General features: G+C 45.4%; 2 protein-coding genes across 5 annotated transcripts; one reads left to right on the top strand and one right to left on the bottom strand.

The window, feature by feature from the left end:
- Positions 1-614: 614 nt before the first annotated feature.
- FCGR1A (Fc gamma receptor Ia) lies at positions 615-11,088 on the top strand. Of its 2 annotated transcripts, none has more exons than XM_084865951.1 (6): positions 615-719; positions 1,364-1,387; positions 2,389-2,643; positions 7,463-7,708; positions 8,837-9,070; positions 9,769-11,088. In XM_084865951.1, the coding sequence occupies exons 1-6, from the start codon at positions 689-691 to the stop codon at positions 9,954-9,956; spliced, it is 978 nt and encodes a 325-aa protein (XP_084722077.1). In that variant the 5' UTR covers positions 615-688; the 3' UTR covers positions 9,957-11,088. The 2 variants fall into 2 exon arrangements, with proteins under 2 accessions (XP_084722077.1, XP_084722076.1); XM_084865950.1 differs by having other exon boundaries at positions 8,786-9,070; positions 9,769-11,083.
- On the bottom strand, positions 11,081-18,051 carry LOC311612752 (histone H2B type 2-F-like). 3 transcript variants are annotated; one of them, XM_084865953.1, is made up of 3 exons: positions 17,616-18,051; positions 16,027-16,173; positions 11,081-11,093 (listed from the first exon to the last, which is right to left on the bottom strand). In XM_084865953.1, exons 1-3 carry the CDS (start codon positions 17,990-17,992, stop codon positions 11,090-11,092), a joined length of 528 nt encoding a protein of 175 aa, XP_084722079.1. In that variant the 5' UTR covers positions 17,993-18,051; the 3' UTR covers positions 11,081-11,089. The 3 variants fall into 3 exon arrangements, 2 of the variants coding, with proteins under 2 accessions (XP_084722079.1, XP_084722078.1); XM_084865952.1 differs by lacking the exon at positions 11,081-11,093 and having other exon boundaries at positions 13,862-16,173; XR_014793346.1 differs by lacking the exon at positions 11,081-11,093 and having other exon boundaries at positions 16,087-16,173; positions 17,515-18,050.
- Between the last annotated feature and the right edge of the window lie 1,687 nt (positions 18,052-19,738).

Raw genomic sequence — 19,738 nt, 5'->3', positions numbered from 1 at the left:
AAATATTTTAAAATGAGCAGAAACACAAGAATGACTATGATACTCCTGAAGATGGGTAAGTTAGGGAGACATGAACTACCAACCACAGATTAAGATGTCCTAGAAAGCCTGTCAACCAAAGGTCACTGCCACCAGCCCAATGCCAACAGGAGTCCCCAGCTTAGGGCGCAGCAAAAGGAGAGACTTCATGCAGGCAGGTAAACAGTTTGCAAATCCGGGAGGCAGCAGCCTCTGAAGGTGCTTGAAGTACCTCCCCTTAGACAACAAGGAGGCCCACTTAGAGAAAGTGCCCGCCCTGGTCAATGTTTGGAGGGAGTAGCCAGGCTTTGAACCAATTCTAAAAAGGGGGTTTGCATATCCTAGCCTCCAAGTAACATAATTAGTAGAAGGAGAATGTAATCAGAATAGAATGTCAATAAAACATTAGACCTCCCCTCAGATTCTTAGAGCTTCATGAGCCCCAAACCCAGACTTTCTAACTTGGGAAGATAGGCTAAGAAGTGCGAGCAAGGGGAGAGCGTGCGTCAAGAATTCTGGATGTATTTCCCAGAAAAGGAACATGATGAAAATGGTCAGAAGAAGTAATTTCCTTCCTCTTTTCTAATCGGGGCTCCAGATCTCTCAGTAGAGTCTCTCCGGAGTCTCACATGTTACAGTTCCCCACTGCTCCCACCACCTTGGGGATAACATGTGGCTCCTAACAGCTCTGCTCCTTTTGGGTAAGTTGGGCTTAGAAAGGGTAACTAGAAGGGTACAGGCACTGGCTAAGGGAACTTGGGATTTGAAAAAAATATATATATACTTTTGTTGATTTCAGAGAGGAAGGAAGAGGGAGAGAGAGAGAAACATCAATGATGAGAGAGAATCATTGATTGGCTACCTCCTGCATGCCCACACAGGGGATTGAGTCCGTACACCAGGAATGTGCCCTTGATCAGAATTGAATTTAAGACTCATCAGTCTGCCGGCTGACATTCTATCCACTGACCAAAACCGACTAGGGCGGGGCTCAGGATTTTGCTTACTTTCTTTAGTATCCTAGCTAGAACTCATGAATATGGAGATGGCTATGTCTGTGCTTCCACAGTTCCCTGGTGTTTATTCTATCCAAAGGATGGGAAGAGAGACTCTGAGGTAACATTAAGCCAGGAGGCATCATTTTAGAATAAAGCCCCATCAATAACCACCTGTTGACTGTTCAGGACCATCCGGTACCTGATTTGGGGAAAGGAAGTGGAGAGAAACAAAAGAAACCTAAGCTGACCCCTTGGAGTCTATGCTAAATCTGTCTGTCTCAATCTCCCTTCGTTGCCGTCACCCGCTGATGAACTGATGATATCTCCATTGTTTTGGTCTCTTACAGTTCCAGCTGCTTGTGGGCAAACATGTGAGTAATGTCTAACTCAACTTCTCTTCCTCGGGCACATTTCTGCTTCCAAAAGATAGGTTCCATCATCCTAAAGAAGAGAGAATGGAGAGAGGATAGACAGGAGCCTTATAGGTTATATGAAGTCCCCACTATTCAGAGTATGATTTTGATAAAATCCAGGTTCGTAAGGTTTCTCTCTAAGATTTTCTAAATGAGCTCTGACCTCTGGACTAAATGCCTAAAGAGCAGGAAAGGGCCAAAATTGCAAACATAAATGTTCTCCAAACTGGTCCCTTTTACGAGAAAGCAGAGGTTTTTTTTTTTTTTTTTTTCTTCTTCTCAGAGAGAATCAAGCAGGCACTAGGCAGTGGTTCTTAACCTTTCTAATGCCTCGGCCCTTTAAGACAGTTCCTCATGTTGTGGTGACCCCCAACCATAAAATTATTTTCGTTGCTACTTCATAACTGTCATTTTGCTGCTGTTATGAATCATCATGTAAATATCTGATACGCAGGATGTCTTAGGCGACCCTTGTGAAAGGGTCGTTCGACCCCCAAAGGGGTCGCGACCCACAGGTTGAGAAGCGCTGCCCTAGAGGCTTCGAAGTGGGGGGTGCGAACCTGGATTTCCAATACAGATGCTGATTTAAGGCTTGAAATGAGCCCTCCGAGACAATAGAGCAAACCGGCTCCAATCTAGTTGCACCAGCTGAAAACCCTGTTTTATTGTTTACCAACAGTGACACCTAAATTGGTCACTTAATCCTCAGGAACCCCAAATCAGCAACACCCAGATTTCATAGCATGAACAGATCCCTCTGCAGCGAGGCTTGGACATTCCTAAAAGCTAGCTTTTGTCGGGTTTCGCCTATTTTACAATGTAATCTGAATATACATAGTTTTCCTGTGCTCTCCAGAAAACCTCACCAGGGATTCAGAGCCTCTCCTTTCACTCCACTTGTTTGCTTTTTTTTTTTTTTTTTTTTTTTTACTCTCCTCACCCCTCCTCCCTACAAGCAGACACTGCCAAGTCCGTGATCACTTTGGAGCCCCCATGGGTCAGTGTGTTCTTGGAGGAAAATGTAATCTTTCGGTGTGAGGGACCCCACCTGCCTGGGGACAACTCTACACAGTGGTTTCTCAATGGCACGGCCATTGAGACCCGGGCTGCCAGCTACAGCATCCCTGCCGCCAGTGCCAATGATATTGGTGAATACCGGTGCCAGAGAGGTGCCTCCATGCCAAGTGACCCGGTGTACCTGGAAGTCCACAGTGGTAAGCATGGCATGGAGCAGGAGCGCTGGAAAAACAGTCTTTCTTTGTGTTTTCTCCTCTTTGGATGTCAGGTGTGTGTGTGTGTGTGTGTGTGTGTGTGTGTGTGTGTGTGTGTGTGTGTCTGTTGATTTATCTGAATATGAGTCTCAGCTCTATGTACCTACCAGGTGTAATAAAGTCAAGATAATGAAAAGATCACATTAGAGTTCTTAAACTATGTCCTCAGAGCACCCCAACCGGGACAGGTGTGAGTAGGGTATCTCTAGTAAAACTCACCCTACGATTTTATCATTATTCAAAATTATCTAGTTTTCTTGAAAAAAGAAAAAAGAAAAAAAAAGTTATACCTGCCCAGAGTCAACAGTAGTGATTTGGGGAAATGTACAGAGATGACTAATAAAGTCTCCCTGTCACCCCAAACTCCTAGTCCAGCAGTCAACTTCCACGGAAACAAAATTGTTAATAATATAAAATTAAAAGAAATTGGTTGGTAGAATACTCTATATACTGTTCTGCACCTTACTTTTATTACTTAAAATACTACGAAGTTCTGTTTTTATTAAGAGATCTATCTCGTACTTTTAAATGTCTGCCACAAGGCTGTGCTGTAATTAATTGAACCATTTTCCCTAAACTTCTAGTGCGTTTCCATTCTTTGCTTTTACAAGCAATGCTGCAGTAAATATCTTTATACAGATCCTCTGGGGGCATAATAAGATAATATCTTGGGTATGAAATTACTGAGAGACTTTAATCCTTACTTTTATTTTTTAAATTTATTTTTTACTGCTTGATGAATAGAAGCAGATAAAACCCCACCTTCTGCTTTAAATCTGTAAGAAGTTTCTGCTTGTCAAGAGATGGAGACTGCAATACTCTCTAGAGCAAAATGTTTCATTATTCAGGGTAAACTACTCAAATGGATTATCTAATTATTCAAAAGCATTAAGCTAAAACTTCTGTGTGACTGATAATGCAACTGTTGAACCCAGACTGGTGGCAGGATTAGATTTCTGTGGACTGGACTGCTTTTGGAGGAAATGTGGTTTAGCTAAGGAAATGTCGAGAATGTCAGAGGAAAAGCTCAGTTTCTCAAGTCTTTTAGGACTCTAAGAATCAGCTCCGATACTCGAGAGGCGAGGGGAGCTGACAACTGCTTAAACAAGAGACTCCGTGTAGTTCCAGCAGAAGCAGAAGTGCTTCATAGTTCAAGGGGAAAGAAAAAAAAAACCGAACCAGGGCTGGGGTAGGTCATTTTCTTTGCCTCTAGAATCCCCAGCGTTGGCGACTTATTGAGAATGGATTCCGGGAACTGCTTTAGATGGGTCCTGCTTAGCCAGCAGGAACATAGAGCAGGAAGCTGGCAGCTCCGTCTGTGGCTTTCCCATAAATGCAAAGGGCACGAGAGGCCCCCGTCAGCAATGGCTATTAGAACATGATTGTGCATTTGAGTCCAATGAACCCCAAAGAGTTTTTCATGGCAGGCATTTTATATTTTTATATGATATTTTAGCATGAATTTTAATATACAATAAACCTTCAGTGTATACCTTAGTGATTTTTTCACAAGTAAACTGCACCCAGATAAATGTTTCCAGAATCACAGAAACTCCCTCTAGTTCATTTCTAGTCACTACTCCCAAGTTGACTTCCATAGAGTTTTCACCTGATTTTTTTTTTTTTTTTACTTCATATAAATGGGTATAGTATGTATTCTTTGTGTCTGGCTCCTCCTCCTCATTTTGTGCGTGCACTATTCTGGAGGTATTACAATACCAGGACAATGCTTGGAGGGGATGGAGCAAGCTTCTATACCATCTCCCTATTCCAAAATACTTTTACTATAAGGTCCTCAGAGAGAGGATGTATCAGGCATTAAACTGATAGAACAGATACTACACTTGATCTCAGCCAAAAGGCCCAGAAGTGATGTGTCTGGCTTCTTTCACTCAGGTGGATTGTAAGATTCATAACTGTTGTAAAGTTGCAGTTTGTTCTCATTATTGTATACTATTCCATCTTTACCCATTTTATTCATGAACTTGGGTTGTTTCTAGTTTGGACCTCTTACAAATGCTATGAATGTGGACATTTTTGGTACATTTCTTCTGGTGCACACATATACACATATTTGTTGGAATACGCCTAGGAGGGGAATTGCTGGGTCACAAAATATGCAGCCTTACTTTACCGAAGTAGCTAGGCCACATCACACTCCCAGGGTGAGAGCTGCGGTTGTTCCTCAAGAGTAGGTGTTTTCTGTGTTTTTCCCTGTAAGCCTTTCTGGTACATGTGCAGTGGTGTCACACTCTGATTTTAATGTGTATTTCCCTGATGATTAATGATATCGAGCATTTCTCACGTGTTTATTATTTATTTGAACACCTTCTTTTGTAAAGTATTTGTCTAGGTTTTCTTGCCAATTAAAAAAAAATTCATTGCCTGCCTTTTCCTTCTTGATTTGTGGGACCTCTTTATATATTCTGTCTATGAACCCTTTTTCAAGTATAGCAAATAACTTCCACGCTGTGGCCTGCCTTTTTGCTGTGTCATTATGTTGTTTCCTTATTCAATGAGCAAAGGTTTTGAATTTTACTACAGTACGATGCATCAAGTTTTTTGGTTGATGTTCTCTATGCCTTTTTTAAAAATGGTTGCCCCAATTAGTCAGCAATGGAAGACTTAATTGCAGTCATATTAGCTCTCAGCCACTTCAATTAAGTCTGTGTGTGCTGAGACCAAGAGAATACAGCTGGTTCGTGGACCCATGTCCTAATCCTGTGGTTTAAAATGAGCATTCTCATTCTACTGCAAAGTGATAAAAATAGGGAGATGTGTTTTTCTAAAGTTTTTTTCTTTTTTTCTTTTTTTCTTATTGTGTTCAGAGAGAGAGAGAGAGAGAAACATCAATGATCAGAATCATTGATGGGCTGCCTCCTGCATGTTCCACATCTGGGGTCAAACCTGCAACCAGGGCTTGTGCCATGACTAGAAATTTAATTGTGACCTACTGGTTCACAGGTCGACCTCAACTACTGAGCCATGCTGGTCAGGTGAGAGATGGTTTTTGAATAGAAAATAAATGTCTGCTAAATTTTTGATATGTAATATTCTTGTTATCTTTTAAGGCTAAATATTTTAAATTTCACTTATAACTTTCTTTCTTCGACTCATGATTTATTTAGAAGTGTGTATGGAGGGTGTTTTTGTTATTGATTTCTTCTTTTATGGTATTTTGGTCAGAATTTGTGCTCAATATATCAGTTCCCTGGTATTTGTTGAAAATTGCTTTGTAGCCTGGTACGTGTTCACTTTGTATAACTCTTGCATGTGTATTTGGGAAGTATATGAATTTTCTCTGAGGTACAGCATTCTCTGTAAATCCATGAAATTAAGTCTACTGATTTCATTCAAATCTTTTATATCCTCGCTAGTATTTTGTATTTTGGACAGTTCCTGATGGAGGTTAAAATTTCCCACTCTGTGGATGTATAAAGCAAAGATGCCTGTGTTTGGGTAATGCAGTCTTAGAGTACCTCTTGGTTAAGAACAGGAAAAGGGAGGAAAGAGTATTAATAACATTTGGAAGCAACTTATGGCGGCATCCAAGACTAAAAATCATGCTACATGTAGCACTGAATGCCTGCCTTCCATTCTTGGATAAGTTCTAGAGGAGGGACAAGCACTATTGTCTCTTCTCCACTTTTGTCCTTTAAGAACCTCAATCTCAGCCAAGCCAACTGCCCAGGGAAGGAAAAAGAAAAGGAGGCAATTTTGGTTATGTGTAGAGGTAGCCATCAAAAGTGAGGCCTCCCCCCCCCAAAAAAAAAAATTAAAAAAAAAAGTGAGGGCCATTTAACTTGGAGCTTGTTTTTATCAGCTATATCACTGATCTGTACATATGTGAGTATTTCTATCAATTTAGAAGCATAAATACATCTGGATGTGTTTGCCATTTTGTGAGTTTGGTCTTAGTATGTATGATCCCACTAACAAATCAGTCAGGAATTAGAGTGTATCAGTTTTCTGTTGCTATGGAACAAAAACCTTAGCTTAAAACAACATACATTAAGGATCTTTCCATTGGAGAGGAGTCTCTGTTCTCCTGACGCTACCATTGGGTGTTGACTGAGCTGTGGTCCTTCCAGCAGTTCTCCCAAACTCACGTGGTCCTTGGCAGAATGCAGTTCCTTGTGGTTTTAAGACTGAAGTCCCTGGCCTCCTCCACTTTTTTTTTTTTTTTTTTTTTTTTTTTTAGGGAGGGAGATAGATAGATAGATAGATAGATAGATAGATAGAGTGATATCTGAAGTCCCCACCTTTTTGCTGGCTGTCAGCTGGAGCCTCCCTGCATTATGCCTCTCATAGGCTTTCTCACAACAGCTTACTTCTTCAAGGCCAGCAGGAGAGTCTCTTAGTCCAGACAGCTGAGATGGAGTCTGAGATAATGCAACATCATCATGGGAGTGCCATCCCATAACCTTTGTCTTATTCTGGTTCTAGAAACAAGTTATAGGTTCCACCCACTCTCAAGGGGATTACCTAAGGGTGTGACTTCTTAGGGTCATCTTAGAATACTGCCTACCAAGTAGGATAAACTGTTTCTGTCCCAACCAACTTCTAAGATCTGCAAAGGGAAGATAACAGGGGCTGTGTACAGGGATGCAGATAAAGATGACTTTTCTTTCGATGAATGGGAGGGAGGTGGGCTTCAGAATCTGCAGGGCTGTAGGTTGGAATGTTCAAGGAGAAAAAGAAAGCGCTGGCTTCCTTGTACCTCTGCCACTGTATACGTATATGTTGGGTCCACATTTTCCAGATTGGCTACTACTTCAAGTCTCTAGCAGAGTCGTCATTGAAGGAAAACCTCTGGCCTTGAGGTGTCATGGATGGAAGAATAAGAAGGTGTCCAATATACTTTTCTACCACAATAACAAGACCTTCTGGTTTTCTTCTTGGAATTCTGAATTCACCATTCCGAAAACCAACCTGAGTCACAGCGGCATCTATCACTGCGAGGGAAACAAGCACTTCAAATCCGCAGGAGTATCTATCACGGTGAAAGGTATCGTATCTGAATGATCACAGACCTGTATGTTGTTTTAAGGACCAGGGAAACCATCCTCAACCATCACTTTAATGTGCAAGTGAAGAAACTGAGCTCCGGGGAGGTGAACTGCCTCACTAGAGGCCGCAAGGTGACCAGCAGTTGGTTGGGGACCAGAACTGAGGTTTCCCGGGTCCCAGGTATTGCTCTTTCCAGCATACTATCATGTCGCTTTAATAATCCCAGGAGTGAATGTCAAGGCCAGGGCATAGTGAGGATCCATTTCATCAATTTTATTTTAGTTGCAAGGAATAGAGACTCACTCAAGGTAGGTAGGGAGTTACTAGACCATAACCCATGGGCTCTCATAAAAGCTCCATAAGAAACAGAGGCCAGGAAGACATTGGGACTTAGTTATACTTTCCATCTATCTCTCAGGGGAAACGTGGCCTCTCTGGTTCCACCTCTTTCTGAACCTCTGCTAACCTCTGCTCTAGTTGCCCGTGGCCTTTGTTGTGACTCTTTAATGGCCTTTCATCTCAATACTCATAACCAGTAGCACCTTTTTTTTTTTTTTTTTTTTTGTAAAAAGGGCAAGAAATTATTGTCCTAGATCCATGATTGGCAAACTGAGGCTTGCGAGCTACATGAGGCTCTTTGGCCCCTTGAGTGTAGCTCTCCCCCTGGGCGAGTCTATTTTAAAGAAGTGGCGTTAGAAGAAGTTTAAAAAAAAAAAATGGCTCTCAAAAGAAATTTCAATCATTGTACTGTTGATATTTGGTTCTGTTGACTGATGAGTTTGCTGACCTCTGGCCTAGATTATCATGTGAGACACTGAACTTGCTAGGGCATGGTCATACAATAAGTAGTAGTGAGGGAAGCATGAGTCATGTAGAGGATTTTCCCCAGTAGGATATGAGCAAGCTGGTAACTGTATCTATGAGGAACCCCCAAGAATGCTTCTCTGCTGGAAGTGGGAAAAGTTATGTTTTCTGGGTGCACTCTCCAGCGACAGGTTCCCAAAAGAGGAGGGAGTATATCTTCTGCAAAAAGAACCTCGACTCTGAGTCAAGTAATTGTCAACTTTTTCCCTAGAGCTGTTTCCAGCCCCAGTGCTGAGAGCATCCTCTTCGTCCCCCTTCCTAGAGGGGAATCCAGTCAATCTGAGCTGTGAAACAAGGGTGCCCCCACACAGCCCTCCCGTGCGGCTCTACTTCTCCTTCTATGTGGCAAACAAGACCCTGGTGAACAGGACCACGTCTTCTGACTACCAGCTAGAAAACGCTAACAGAGAAGATTCCAGATTCTACTGGTGTGAGGCTGCCACAGAAGACGGAAGTGTCATCAAGCGCAGCCCTGAGTTGGTGCTTCAAGAGCTTGGTGAGTGAGAAGGATGGGAACTGACGGGCACAAAAGATGATGCTCCCTTTTCTCTTATGGGACTGAGGTCTGTTTCAGGGGATTCATGGCTCGGACAGGAAAAACCTATGAACAGGCCTTTCCAACCTTGATTCCAAACGTCACTCTTCTCCTTATAAACATCACTGCATTCCCTCTCCCTTCCTTCCTCTGTTTATTTCCTTCTTTCTTTTCTCTCCTTTATTTTCTTTTTCTCTCTCTGCCTCCCTTTTCTCTCCCTCTCTTTCCCTGACAATCTAATCAGCTATATATAAAGTTCATCCTATCTATTGTCACAGGTATTGGGAAGCAATTCTTACTTAAAGGAGCTCACATGGTAGGTTGGCGGCTGGGGATTTTGTGGATTGCACATAAATCCCCAAATGTCTGTATCTGGCTGAGATGAAGGGATTGTGAGCTCCAGAAGAAAAACTCGTTGGGTGGGGGGGAAATATTTATCTTCAACCCAAATTCATTTCAAGCATTACATAGAAACAGCAGCTGTCTCTGTCCACTGACAGCCCTGGCAGTTCCGGTCTTCTAAGGAGCCTGCCCCATGTGGCTCAGCTGGAGCCACCTGGGGAGAGGCATAGCAGGTCTCAGCCAACCTTCCCTTCCACATAACTCAGTCAGATTCCTCTGGTTTCTGAATGGCATTTCTTTGTCGTTTTCTTTTACAGGCCTTCAGGAGTCACCAACTCTTGTCTGGTTTCATGGTCTGTTCTATCTGGTAATGGCAATAATATTTTTGGTGAACACTGTTTTGTGTGTGATAATACGTAAGAAACTGCAAAGAGAAAATACATGGATTTTAGACATTCCTTTGGACTCCGCCGACCAGGGGAAGGAGGTAACTTTTTATTTTTGAGAAGACAGACATTTAGAAGAAGAGCCGAAATAGCAGGAACCAGAGCAGCTGCAAGAAAGGCATTCCAGAAGCTCTAGGAGCAGCAGCAGCAGCTCAGTGGGTGCCCACAAATCACGGCAGTCCCTACCTCTTCCTCTTTGTGTGACCACTGGGGCACAAGCTCCAAAATGAAGACACTAGAACTGTGAGTCCCATAGCACCTAACTAACTCTTAAATAAAGCAAATAGCCGAAACTGGTTTGGCTCAGTAGATAGGGCGTTGGCCTGCGGACTGAGGGGTCCCGGATTTGATTCCGATCATGGGCATGAACATTGGTTGCGGGCACATCCCCAGTGATGGGTGTGCAGGAGGCAGCTGGTCGATGTTTCTCTCTCATCGATGTTTCTAGCTTCCTATCCCTCTCCCTTCTTCTGTAAAAAAAATCAATAAAATATATTTTAAAATAATAATAAAAAGCAAATAAATGAGCTGACTTCAATGAAGGTAAACTTGGAAATCTTATAATCAGGAATGATTTGATGTTAGACCTCCTCTAAAGGAATATTTAAAAACTGGAAGTCAAGTCTAACCTGATTATCCTATTAAATATTTTGAGCAATATTTCTGGGGACAGGGTGAAAAGGTAAGTCTTTTGCATATGTATAAGAGATTAAGCCAAAAAGAGACAGAGAGAGAGAGAGAGAGAGAGAGAGAGAGAGAGAGAGAGAGAGAGAGAGAGAGAGAGAAGGGATACAAGTAGGAATAGTATAGACCAAAAGGAAGGAAACATAACTTGCAAATGACTTCTGTGAGACTGTGGAAATGAGAGCTCACATCTCTGTGGGGCTCAGGATGGTTACTTGATAACCTTTTCTTTAGCGCACCAGCAGGGAAGGTTAAAGGGAAGTGAGGGAATAACTCAGGATGAGAAATGGGTGCATTATTTTTGCCTTTTCATTTGAGGCTTCCTCATAGCCTCCCTGTGTCCAGAGATAACCGGGGTTCTTGCTGTCTGTCCTCAATCCCTGCGCTTTGGAAAAGCAGAATGTAACGGCTGCTTTTCCTAATAAATTAAACGCAGAGCTCCAAACTTGGCACTTGCAAGGAGAAGCTTCAAATAGGACGGAGCAGTGACATCCTAAAGTCTCAATTCCTACCTCCTGGATTTACTTTATCTTTCTGATTTTCTGAGTGAGTACGAACTAGCTTCAAGATACACTGCTCTGACCATGGACAGTGCGGCTCAGTTGTCATCTGGGCATGGGAGGGTTGCTAGTTTGATTGTCTATCAGAGCCCACACCTAGCTTGCCAGTTCAACCTCACATTGATGTTTCTCTCAAGCATATATATTTATATTTATATTTATATTTATATTATTTATATTTATATTTATATTTATATTTATATTTATATTTATATTTATATTTATATTTATATTTATATTTATATTTATATTTATATTTATATTTATATTATTTATATTATATGCTGGTCTCTCATTTGGGCTGTGTTTTTGGATACAAAATGTTTCCCTGCTACTCCACACAACACAGCTGAGATAAAGTTGAAATAAAAAAATTTAGCTCAGAAAAAGACACACAAAAGGGTATAAACAAATTATTTAGTTTTAAAAAATGTAGCCCGTCTGCCAAACAAGGGCACATTCCTGCCTAGCCTCTGGTCTGGCTCCACAGGACGAGGCTCACCTGCAACACCCACCACCTGGAAGCACCCTCGAGCAACTTGGGACGGGAAGTAGATGGAAGAGCAGCTTAGTCCCCTGCTTCCCTAGCCTGTGGACAAGGAGAATGTCCTCTCCCCTTCACTTTCAGAAAAAAAAAAAAAAAAGTACAATTATCATCATCTCAATGGAAGCCCAACAACTCCAACATTTTTATTAAAGGACCTGGTCACTGGGAAGCACTACAGCACTCTCCGGCACCCCACCATCTCTCCATCCCTGGGCTGCTGGACTCTGGGCCACCAGGTGTGAAGCACAAATCCTCACAGTGGTGAGGAGGGAGGAGAGACCCAGGGAGAGGTAGTTGTGTTTTATGCAGGTGGAAAGAACCACTTGGTCCCTGGTGATTCTGCTAAGAAGGCTCGCTCTTCTGAAGTCACTGTCAGCCTACGATTAATAAAGCTTACTTAAATAAAGTTTGGAACCTGAGGTGGGGGAGGGGTGCTTGGTTGCCAAGTGGCGCATACATGGCATAGCTACCAATTGTGACATGGCTGCCAATTGTTGGGCTCATACTCAGCACATGGTGCCAGCACCTTATTTGCCTAGAAGGATTGCTGTGCCCCGGACCTGTGCCTGTCATGTCCGGGCTGCACCTCTGGGCCTCATGGCTCCTGTTCACATGGAAGCTGATGTGGCTGCAAGTTCAGGCTGCTCATCCTCTGGCCTTGGTCCCTGTCCTGCTGACCTCCGTTCCCCCTGGGCCCATTGAGCCCAGGTCTTGGGATCAGCAAAACCCTATATGTATTTCTGAAGACGATGAACTTCCGTCATCCAGACAGGAAGCCTCAGCTCTGCCTCCAGGGTCCTCCGAGACAAGGGAAGCTTCTCCAAACTCCCAGAAAGCTTCAGCTCAGCTTCCACCCCAACATGAAGCTCAAGCTCAGTCTCCAGTGTCCTCTGAGCCATTGAAAGCGTTGTTAGTCCACCAAGGAGTTCCATCCTATCCTGAATGTGTTCAATCTTCAATCCAGCAGAAGAGCTCATCCCCCACGCACGTGTGTCTGGCAGGTGTACAGCCTTCTCCAGTCCAGCAGAAGGGTCGAGCTCAGCCCCGGAAATCCTCTATGGATGTCGTAGCTCAACCTTCAGTCCATCATGAGGAGACAGTCTCACATCTTGGTTCGGGTGAAGCTCAGCATCCAGTGTTGCCTATTATCAATGTTGAAGGTGTGGATCTGGGGGTTTTGATCACTTCAGAGCCCCCTACAAATATTGAACTATCTGCAGCTGACAAGGTCTCAGCTCATCCTCCAAAGTTCACAGACAAGCTCAAGCCTCCATCCCAGCAGGAGACCCCAGCTCAGCCTACTTCGGAGGCTGAAGCCACAGCCCTACAGCAGACTAGAGCTCCTCCAAAGCCCCCTGAGGTGGCACTTCCACGTCCAGAGCCTGTTCAGGCTCAGCAGCCAACATTGTCTGAAGTCACATTTCAACCGCCGGACCAGGAGCTGACCATCACCCCTGAACCTACTTTGGAAGCTGATGGTGCAGCCCTGCAGCAGACTACAGCTCCCCCAAAGCCCTCTGAGGTGGCACTTCCAGAGCCTATTCAGGCTCTGCATCCATTGTTGACCGAAGTCACGGTCCAGTCTGTGGACCCGGAAGTCATCAGAACTCAGCAACGAGAGTCATCTGAGACAGTTCCTCCAGTGACTGAACAGAGTGCCACCATGAACATATGTAAGCTCTGTACCTGCAGTAATGGAACACTTTCCTGTACTGATCTTGGCCCAAAGCAGAGACTCCACAGAGTGCCCGTGCCAGAGCACCACACCTACAGTGGTACTTTTACTGTCTTAAACTTGCAAGGAAACTCTATTTCTTACATTGGTAAAGACACGTGGAAGTCATACCATTTGGTTGAGAAACTAATTCTCAGTGGAAATAATTTGAGAGAATTGCATAAGGATTCATTTGAAGGCCTGCACTCCCTCCAGTATTTAGACTTATCCTGCAATAAAATAGAATTCATTGAGAGGAATACATTTGGATCACTACCCTTTTTGCAACATCTAAATCTTAGTCACAATTTAATTACAAAATTGAGCTTTGGGATGTTTCAGGCCCAGCATGGAATGGAGTTTTTACACAAGTTGTCCAGGCTGATGGAATCTAAGGAACAAAATAAACTGACAAACGATACAGAACCTGAGGCATGGAAACATGGAACAGACTGAGAGTTGTCGGAGCGGGGGAGGGTGGGGTGGGACTGGATAAAAGAAGGTGAAGATATTAATCAAATGACACATATGCATAGCCCAAGGACACAAAGTGGTGAAGGTCCAGGGAGGGGGCTGAGGTTGGGTCTAGTGTGCAAAAGAGAACAACAATCAAAGAATAAAGTTTGGTAATGAAAAAAAAAAAAAAAGGACAGGGTCACATATAACAGCTGAAGTTCCGCTGATTGCACAGGATGTTTTGTCTTGTGGACCAGAGAAACAGATGAGAATAGCAGGGAACGCGCCCCATGTAGGGACCGCGTGGGGAAGACCAGGGCGGGGAACTGGGAATCGGAGCCGGAAGTGACGTCACGCAGAGGACGCGCTCGCTCGCCGGGCGGGCGGAGAACTCCAGGGAAAAGGGCTTCCGGGACCGCTGACGCCGCCGCTTCTGGAGGGCGTGGGCGGCACCCGCAGTGCGGGCGGAGGAGAGCGGGGGCCAGTGCGTGTCCGAGTGCCCGGTACCGGAGAGCACTCCACTGTGAGCGGGCCCGCACCTCTCGCCGGGGGCGCCGGTGTGAGACGCTGGCTCCCGGTGGGCCCGGCCCGCCGCCGCGGGAGGAAGCAAGCATCGCGGGAAGCCAGAGGCAACGGCTGCAGCCTCCGGCCCGCGGAGTTGAAACATTCCTACCTAGGCCTACGCCGGAGGGGGAGTGGGACGGGCGGGGTCGGGGATAGGGCCGATCCGCCTTCTCACGGACCCGGCGGCGGCGGCGGCGCCACCCCGCGGCCGCCTGTAGAGATTGCAGCCTCGGCCGCCGCCTCGCGCGCGGGGGCTGCTGGGAGGCACGGGGCGCGCGGGCTGAGCGCTCCGCCCGCCGGGACTCCGCGGGAACCCGGCCTGGGCGACCGCAGGAAGGGAAGGGGTGCGGGACCCGAGAAGAGGAGGCAGCGGCAGCAGGGGGAGAGCGAGATGGCAGTCAAGTATAGGCCACCTTCCTGCTGTTCTTCCATCCTCAGAGCCAGGAAAGGACTCGGAAGCAGCAGGCCCCGGTGCAGGGAGCCTCCAGGCTCTGCCAGGTCTGCTCCGAAATGCATTGGGGAACCACGGGCCTGCACCCTCAGGGGCACACCCATTTTATCCCCTTGACAAGAGGTTCCAGGACTGAGAACAAGACCCCGGAGGGGACTGACTGATGCAACTAAGAGGGAGGAGGATGGATGGGTGGGTTTGGGGGAAGGAGGTGAGTTCTTTCTTAGCTGTCAGATTTAACAGGGCTTACCAGGGTCTGTTGGCCCTACCCAGGCTTCATTGGAGAGGCTCGTGGGTCCACCTCCTCAGGGCTTCCAGGCCCAAGTATCACACTCCAGAGTAGACCCAATGGAGAACAGGCAACTGGTTATGTGGAGGGCAGGCCAAGGGAGGGAGGAGAAATTGTTCTTCACGTTCCAGGCCTCCTAGGGAGAGCCCTAAAACTCATTGTATGCCGAAACCGGTTTTGCTCAGTGGATAGAGCATCGGCCTACGGACTGAAAGGTCCCGGGTTAGATTCCGGTCAAGGGCACATACCTTGGTTACGGGCACATCCCCAGTGGGGGGTGTGCAAGAGGCAGCTGATCGATGTTTCTCTCTCATCGACGTTTCTATCCCTCTCAATTCCTCTTTGTAAAATCAATAAAATATATATTTAAAAGACACAAAACTCGTATGACCACCGGAGCTTCTGCAAGAGTCCAGGCCCATTGGGTTCTTCGCTCCAGATGGGATTTCTAAGAGAAAACCTTAAGAGAACTGTATATTAAGCTTTGGCAAGCTGCAAAAACCAAAAATCAACAAACAAAAAACAAAAAACAAAGTTGAAAATGTGTGCCTTTTAGGTGCAGACTTTGCTAATGCACATTAACAGTAAAATGGGAGCCAATAAAGTGTTTGCTGCCCTTCCGTTATTCACCACTCCTTGCTTTGTTTCTAAATATGGGGTCAAAACCCCCAAAGGGTAAGAAGCTCATCGTCATGTCTTCCCCTTTCACCTCCATATTAGACTAAGCACCTATTACTCCTCACCCTTAGAGAGGATAGAAAATAAATTGTGGGGAGGAAGCATATGTTAAGAGATCCCCAAACATGTTACATGAGTTAGTGGAGGTATATAATCTCTAAGAACCATTAGAAACAATTGGCTTACACCTTTTGGAGAAATACACTTCCCAAATGTATTCTCTGATAGTTTAATTTTGAGGAAGCACTGACATGATCCCCAGTGAAACAGCAATAATCTGGAGTCTGGCTGTGACTTTTGAGGCCCACTTCTTCTGGAAGGGCAGAATAAAGCCTTGAAGAGAAGAAATAGGCATTTACAACAGGTTTGTATATTGTGACCTAGAACATCTTTTATCATTACCTTGGTCAATTTATAGAATATAGATATTTCTCCCCTTAAGGTCTGGTAAAACTAGTGCCTTAAAAAAAAGGTATTATTTAATCTTCACCTGAGAATATGCTGAGAGAAACATCAAAGTGAGAAACTGGTTGCCCTTTGGAAGGCGCTCCGATTGGGGATCGAGCCTGCAACCAGGTATATGCCCTGACCAGGAATTGAACCAGCAAAATAAAGCTATAGGAGAAGCGGAAAAGCTAGGCAAATATCTACCCTTAAGTCCGGCCTGAGTGGCTTAGTTGGAGCCAAACCGGATAGGGCAAAGCTGTGGATTTCTGTATTCATGCTCCCAAAGCCTATTATGAAAAGAATAAATCCTAGCCAGTTTGGTTCAGTGGATGGAGCATCAGCCTGCATGCAGACTGAAGGGTCCCAGGTTTGATTCCTGTCAAGGGCACAGGCCTGTGTGATTTGTGCAGGAGGAAGCCAATCAATGGTCCTTTCATCATTGATGTTTCTCTCCCCTTCCTCTCTGAAATCAATGAAAATGTAAAACGCGCACGCGCACATACACAAAACACCTGGGAGCACTAAAAAGCACCACCCCAGTCCCACCTCATAAGGCAATTTAGGAAAGTCAGCTGGAAAGATCTCACCAAAGTAATTCTTATAAACCAGGAGTTTGTTGCAGAACAAAGACAAGGTTCTCACCCTGGAGAAAATCCTCCTATGGAGGCGTCCAAGTCTGCACTGCTTGACTTTCACTAAGAGCAATATTGGTTGGGCGGGGGTTGAGGAAAGGTTTGACGGAATTGATTCAATAAATGCTCTGAAAGTTGTTTGGTCTCCTCACTACGTAGCAAAGGCGTTTTGGACCAGGTGAATCTTAGTTGAGACTACTCCGATAACTACCCACCAGGTACTGATAACATCTCTCTTCTCAAGTGCTGACAAGCACTATCTCTGGCTATTGCACCCAATGTCCCAATGAGTGGGGAACAAAATGGCTGGTTGTTATTGGACAGGGAAGTGGGAGACGGCCAGGTGCATACTTCGTAGGTCAAACAAAAGCATGTGGCTTTATACCGTAAAATTGAGCTAGAGAACTTTGCAACAGACAACTCACGCGAGAGTAAGACCTAGCGAGCTCATCCCAAAATGAAAATCTCTACTCCTGTGCACCTAAGCGCCCACTGAGAATTACGGAAACGAGGTGGGTACGAAGTAAAACCCTTGTTACCACGAAGATCCCGGCCAAGCCCTAGGCCCGCGCTAGGTAGACAGAAGCTTACCAACCTCACAAGTGCTTACAGCTGCTTCTCCAACAACTGAAGTGGCTCTGAAAAGAGCCTTTGGGGTAAAGTGGTTGTTCTATCGCCTTTCCTGGGCGCCCTTACTTGGAGCTGGTGTACTTGGTGACAGCCTTGGTGCCCTCGGACACGGCGTGCTTGGCCAGCTCGCCGGGCAGCAGCAGGCGCACGGCCGTCTGGATCTCCCGGGACGTGATGGTGGAGCGCTTGTTGTAGTGCGCCAGGCGCGACGCCTCGCCGGCGATGCGCTCGAAGATGTCGTTGACGAAGGAGTTCATGATGCCCATGGCCTTGGACGAGATGCCGGTGTCCGGGTGGACTTGTTTCAGCACTTTGTACACGTACACGGAGTAGCTCTCCTTGCGGCTGCGCTTGCGCTTCTTGCCATCCTTCTTCTGCACCTTCGTCACAGCCTTCTTGGAGCCCTTCTTGGGCGCAGGAGCGGACTTCGCTGGATCAGGCATCTTGGGAGAGGAGGAACCACTCACGAGTTGAACCAACCGCGACTACAACTGAATTGGTTGTGAGCTACTTATAGGGCCTATATGCAAATGAAGACTCGGACAGACAGCGTTTCCATTGGTTAATCTCCAACAGTGGCGTCATAGAGGCAGAGCCGGTGTCAGTAAGGCGCTGCTCACGCTCCCCCAGTGATCATAAGAACAAAAGCCTTGTGAACCAATAAAAAATGCTCTATTTCACCTAACCAGTAAGTTATATCAAGCGACAGTAACCAGTTTGGGTGGAATCTGTTTTGCTGTTGCCCTTCTCTTTCCTTGTGGCCATGAATGGAAGAGATGTGCAGCGCCAGATGAAGACAAGTTAAACTTTCTCTTATTTTGATTTTGATTTTTGGAACAATACCTCAGCTCACATTGAACTCTTCTCCCCCCACCTTCCCACTTCCCGTGGGGCTTGACGGGGAGCCTCAAGGTGCACTTCCCGTCCTAGTGCTGGGCCAGGGGACCTCAGGCTGCTCTCCCCGCCCCAGCACCCGGCCTGGGGACCTGAGGCTGAGCTCCCCTGCCTGGCGGGGTTTGACAGGGGACCTCGGGCCGTGCTCCCCACCCAACGGGGCTTGATGGAGGACCTCAAGGTGCACCCCCGGTGCTAAGCCGGGGGAACTCAGGCCGTGCCCCGCTGCCCATCGAGACTTGATGGGGGACCTCAAGCCACGCCCCCATTCTGGCACCATCCAACACACATGTCAAAACCAGTTAAAGACCCATTAAAAGATCTTGCCTGGGAAGTATGAACCCACCCGCTGTATTCTCCAGACCTTGTTTCTTCAGATGACCACTTGTTCCGATGGATGACACATGCACTTTCAGTGCAGCACTTCAAAACGTTCAAAGTCGAAAATTGGGTCTCTGAATGGAATGGTCTGCCTCAAAACAAGAAAAGTTCTATTGGGACGGTATCCGCAAATTACCTGGAAGATGGGGGGAATGTGTAGCTAGCGATGGACATTACTTTGAACAAAGCAGTTTGATGTCTCTCTTGAAATTATCGTGTTTGATTGCAAAATCCGCATTATTAACCGGTAAGGGTGAATCCACATTAACCAGTAAATAATCAATACGAATTATTAACTGGTTAGCAATTAATCCGCACTATTAACCGGTAAATAGTCAACCCTTTTTGAGGAATCCATGGCAAGTAAAATTTGCAGTAAATAAACTTGTATGTTTCCTTCCATTAGTATGTCTCATGCCAATTTAATTCTCAGGCGCAGTCTAAAACCCAGAGAGCAGAAGTACAATTTTGCCTTCCTTATCATAGCTAAGAGTTTTGAGGGGGTGCAGAACATGCCACCTCAAAACATGCCATTGAGTAGTATGTTGATTTTGAGCTGAAGGCACTTGAGAAACAGCAGGCAAAGGAAGGCCTCTCAAACCTGCCTCTTTTACCTAAAAATAGCTCATAAATTTTCCCATGTGAAAGGTATCCTCCCAGTAGCAGGAAGAACATTCTTTACACCTGAGACAGGGGATTGACATTAAAATGGATCTACACAAATCAACCTACTAAAATACCTGTATTGTCCATGACTTTCCCCCATATATCTCCTAGTCATTGTCCCACAATTTACTTTCCCCAGCCCAAGGCTCAGAATTTATTGTTGTTTAAAAGACATGTAGAAACTTTCGGGCTCCTTAGGTTTTCATTTCCTTATGAATGCTACTGTGTACACATATGCATATTAAAAT

Source organism: Pipistrellus hanaki (genome assembly GCF_964339955.1).
Source record: "Pipistrellus hanaki genome assembly, chromosome: 18".
NCBI lineage: Eukaryota > Metazoa > Chordata > Mammalia > Chiroptera > Vespertilionidae > Pipistrellus > Pipistrellus hanaki.
This window is presented reverse-complemented; position numbering and strand designations above follow the sequence as displayed.

Bases quoted from the DNA above. Each gene is read 5' to 3' on its own strand.
- FCGR1A (XM_084865950.1), top strand. From the start codon at position 689: ATGTGGCTCCTAACAGCTCTGCTCCTTTTGG. The intron at 720-1,363 runs GTAAGTTGGGCT...GGTCTCTTACAG, and splicing joins AACAGCTCTGCTCCTTTTGG to TTCCAGCTGCTTGTGGGCAA. The intron at 1,388-2,388 runs GTGAGTAATGTC...CCCTACAAGCAG, and splicing joins AGCTGCTTGTGGGCAAACAT to ACACTGCCAAGTCCGTGATC.
- LOC311612752 (XM_084865953.1), bottom strand. From the start codon at position 17,992: ATGCCTGATCCAGCGAAGTCCGCTCCTGCGCCCAAGAAGGGCTCCAAG. The intron at 16,174-17,615 runs GTAAGGGCGCCC...CTTCTCTTCAAG, and splicing joins ACCAAGTACACCAGCTCCAA to GCTTTATTCTGCCCTTCCAG.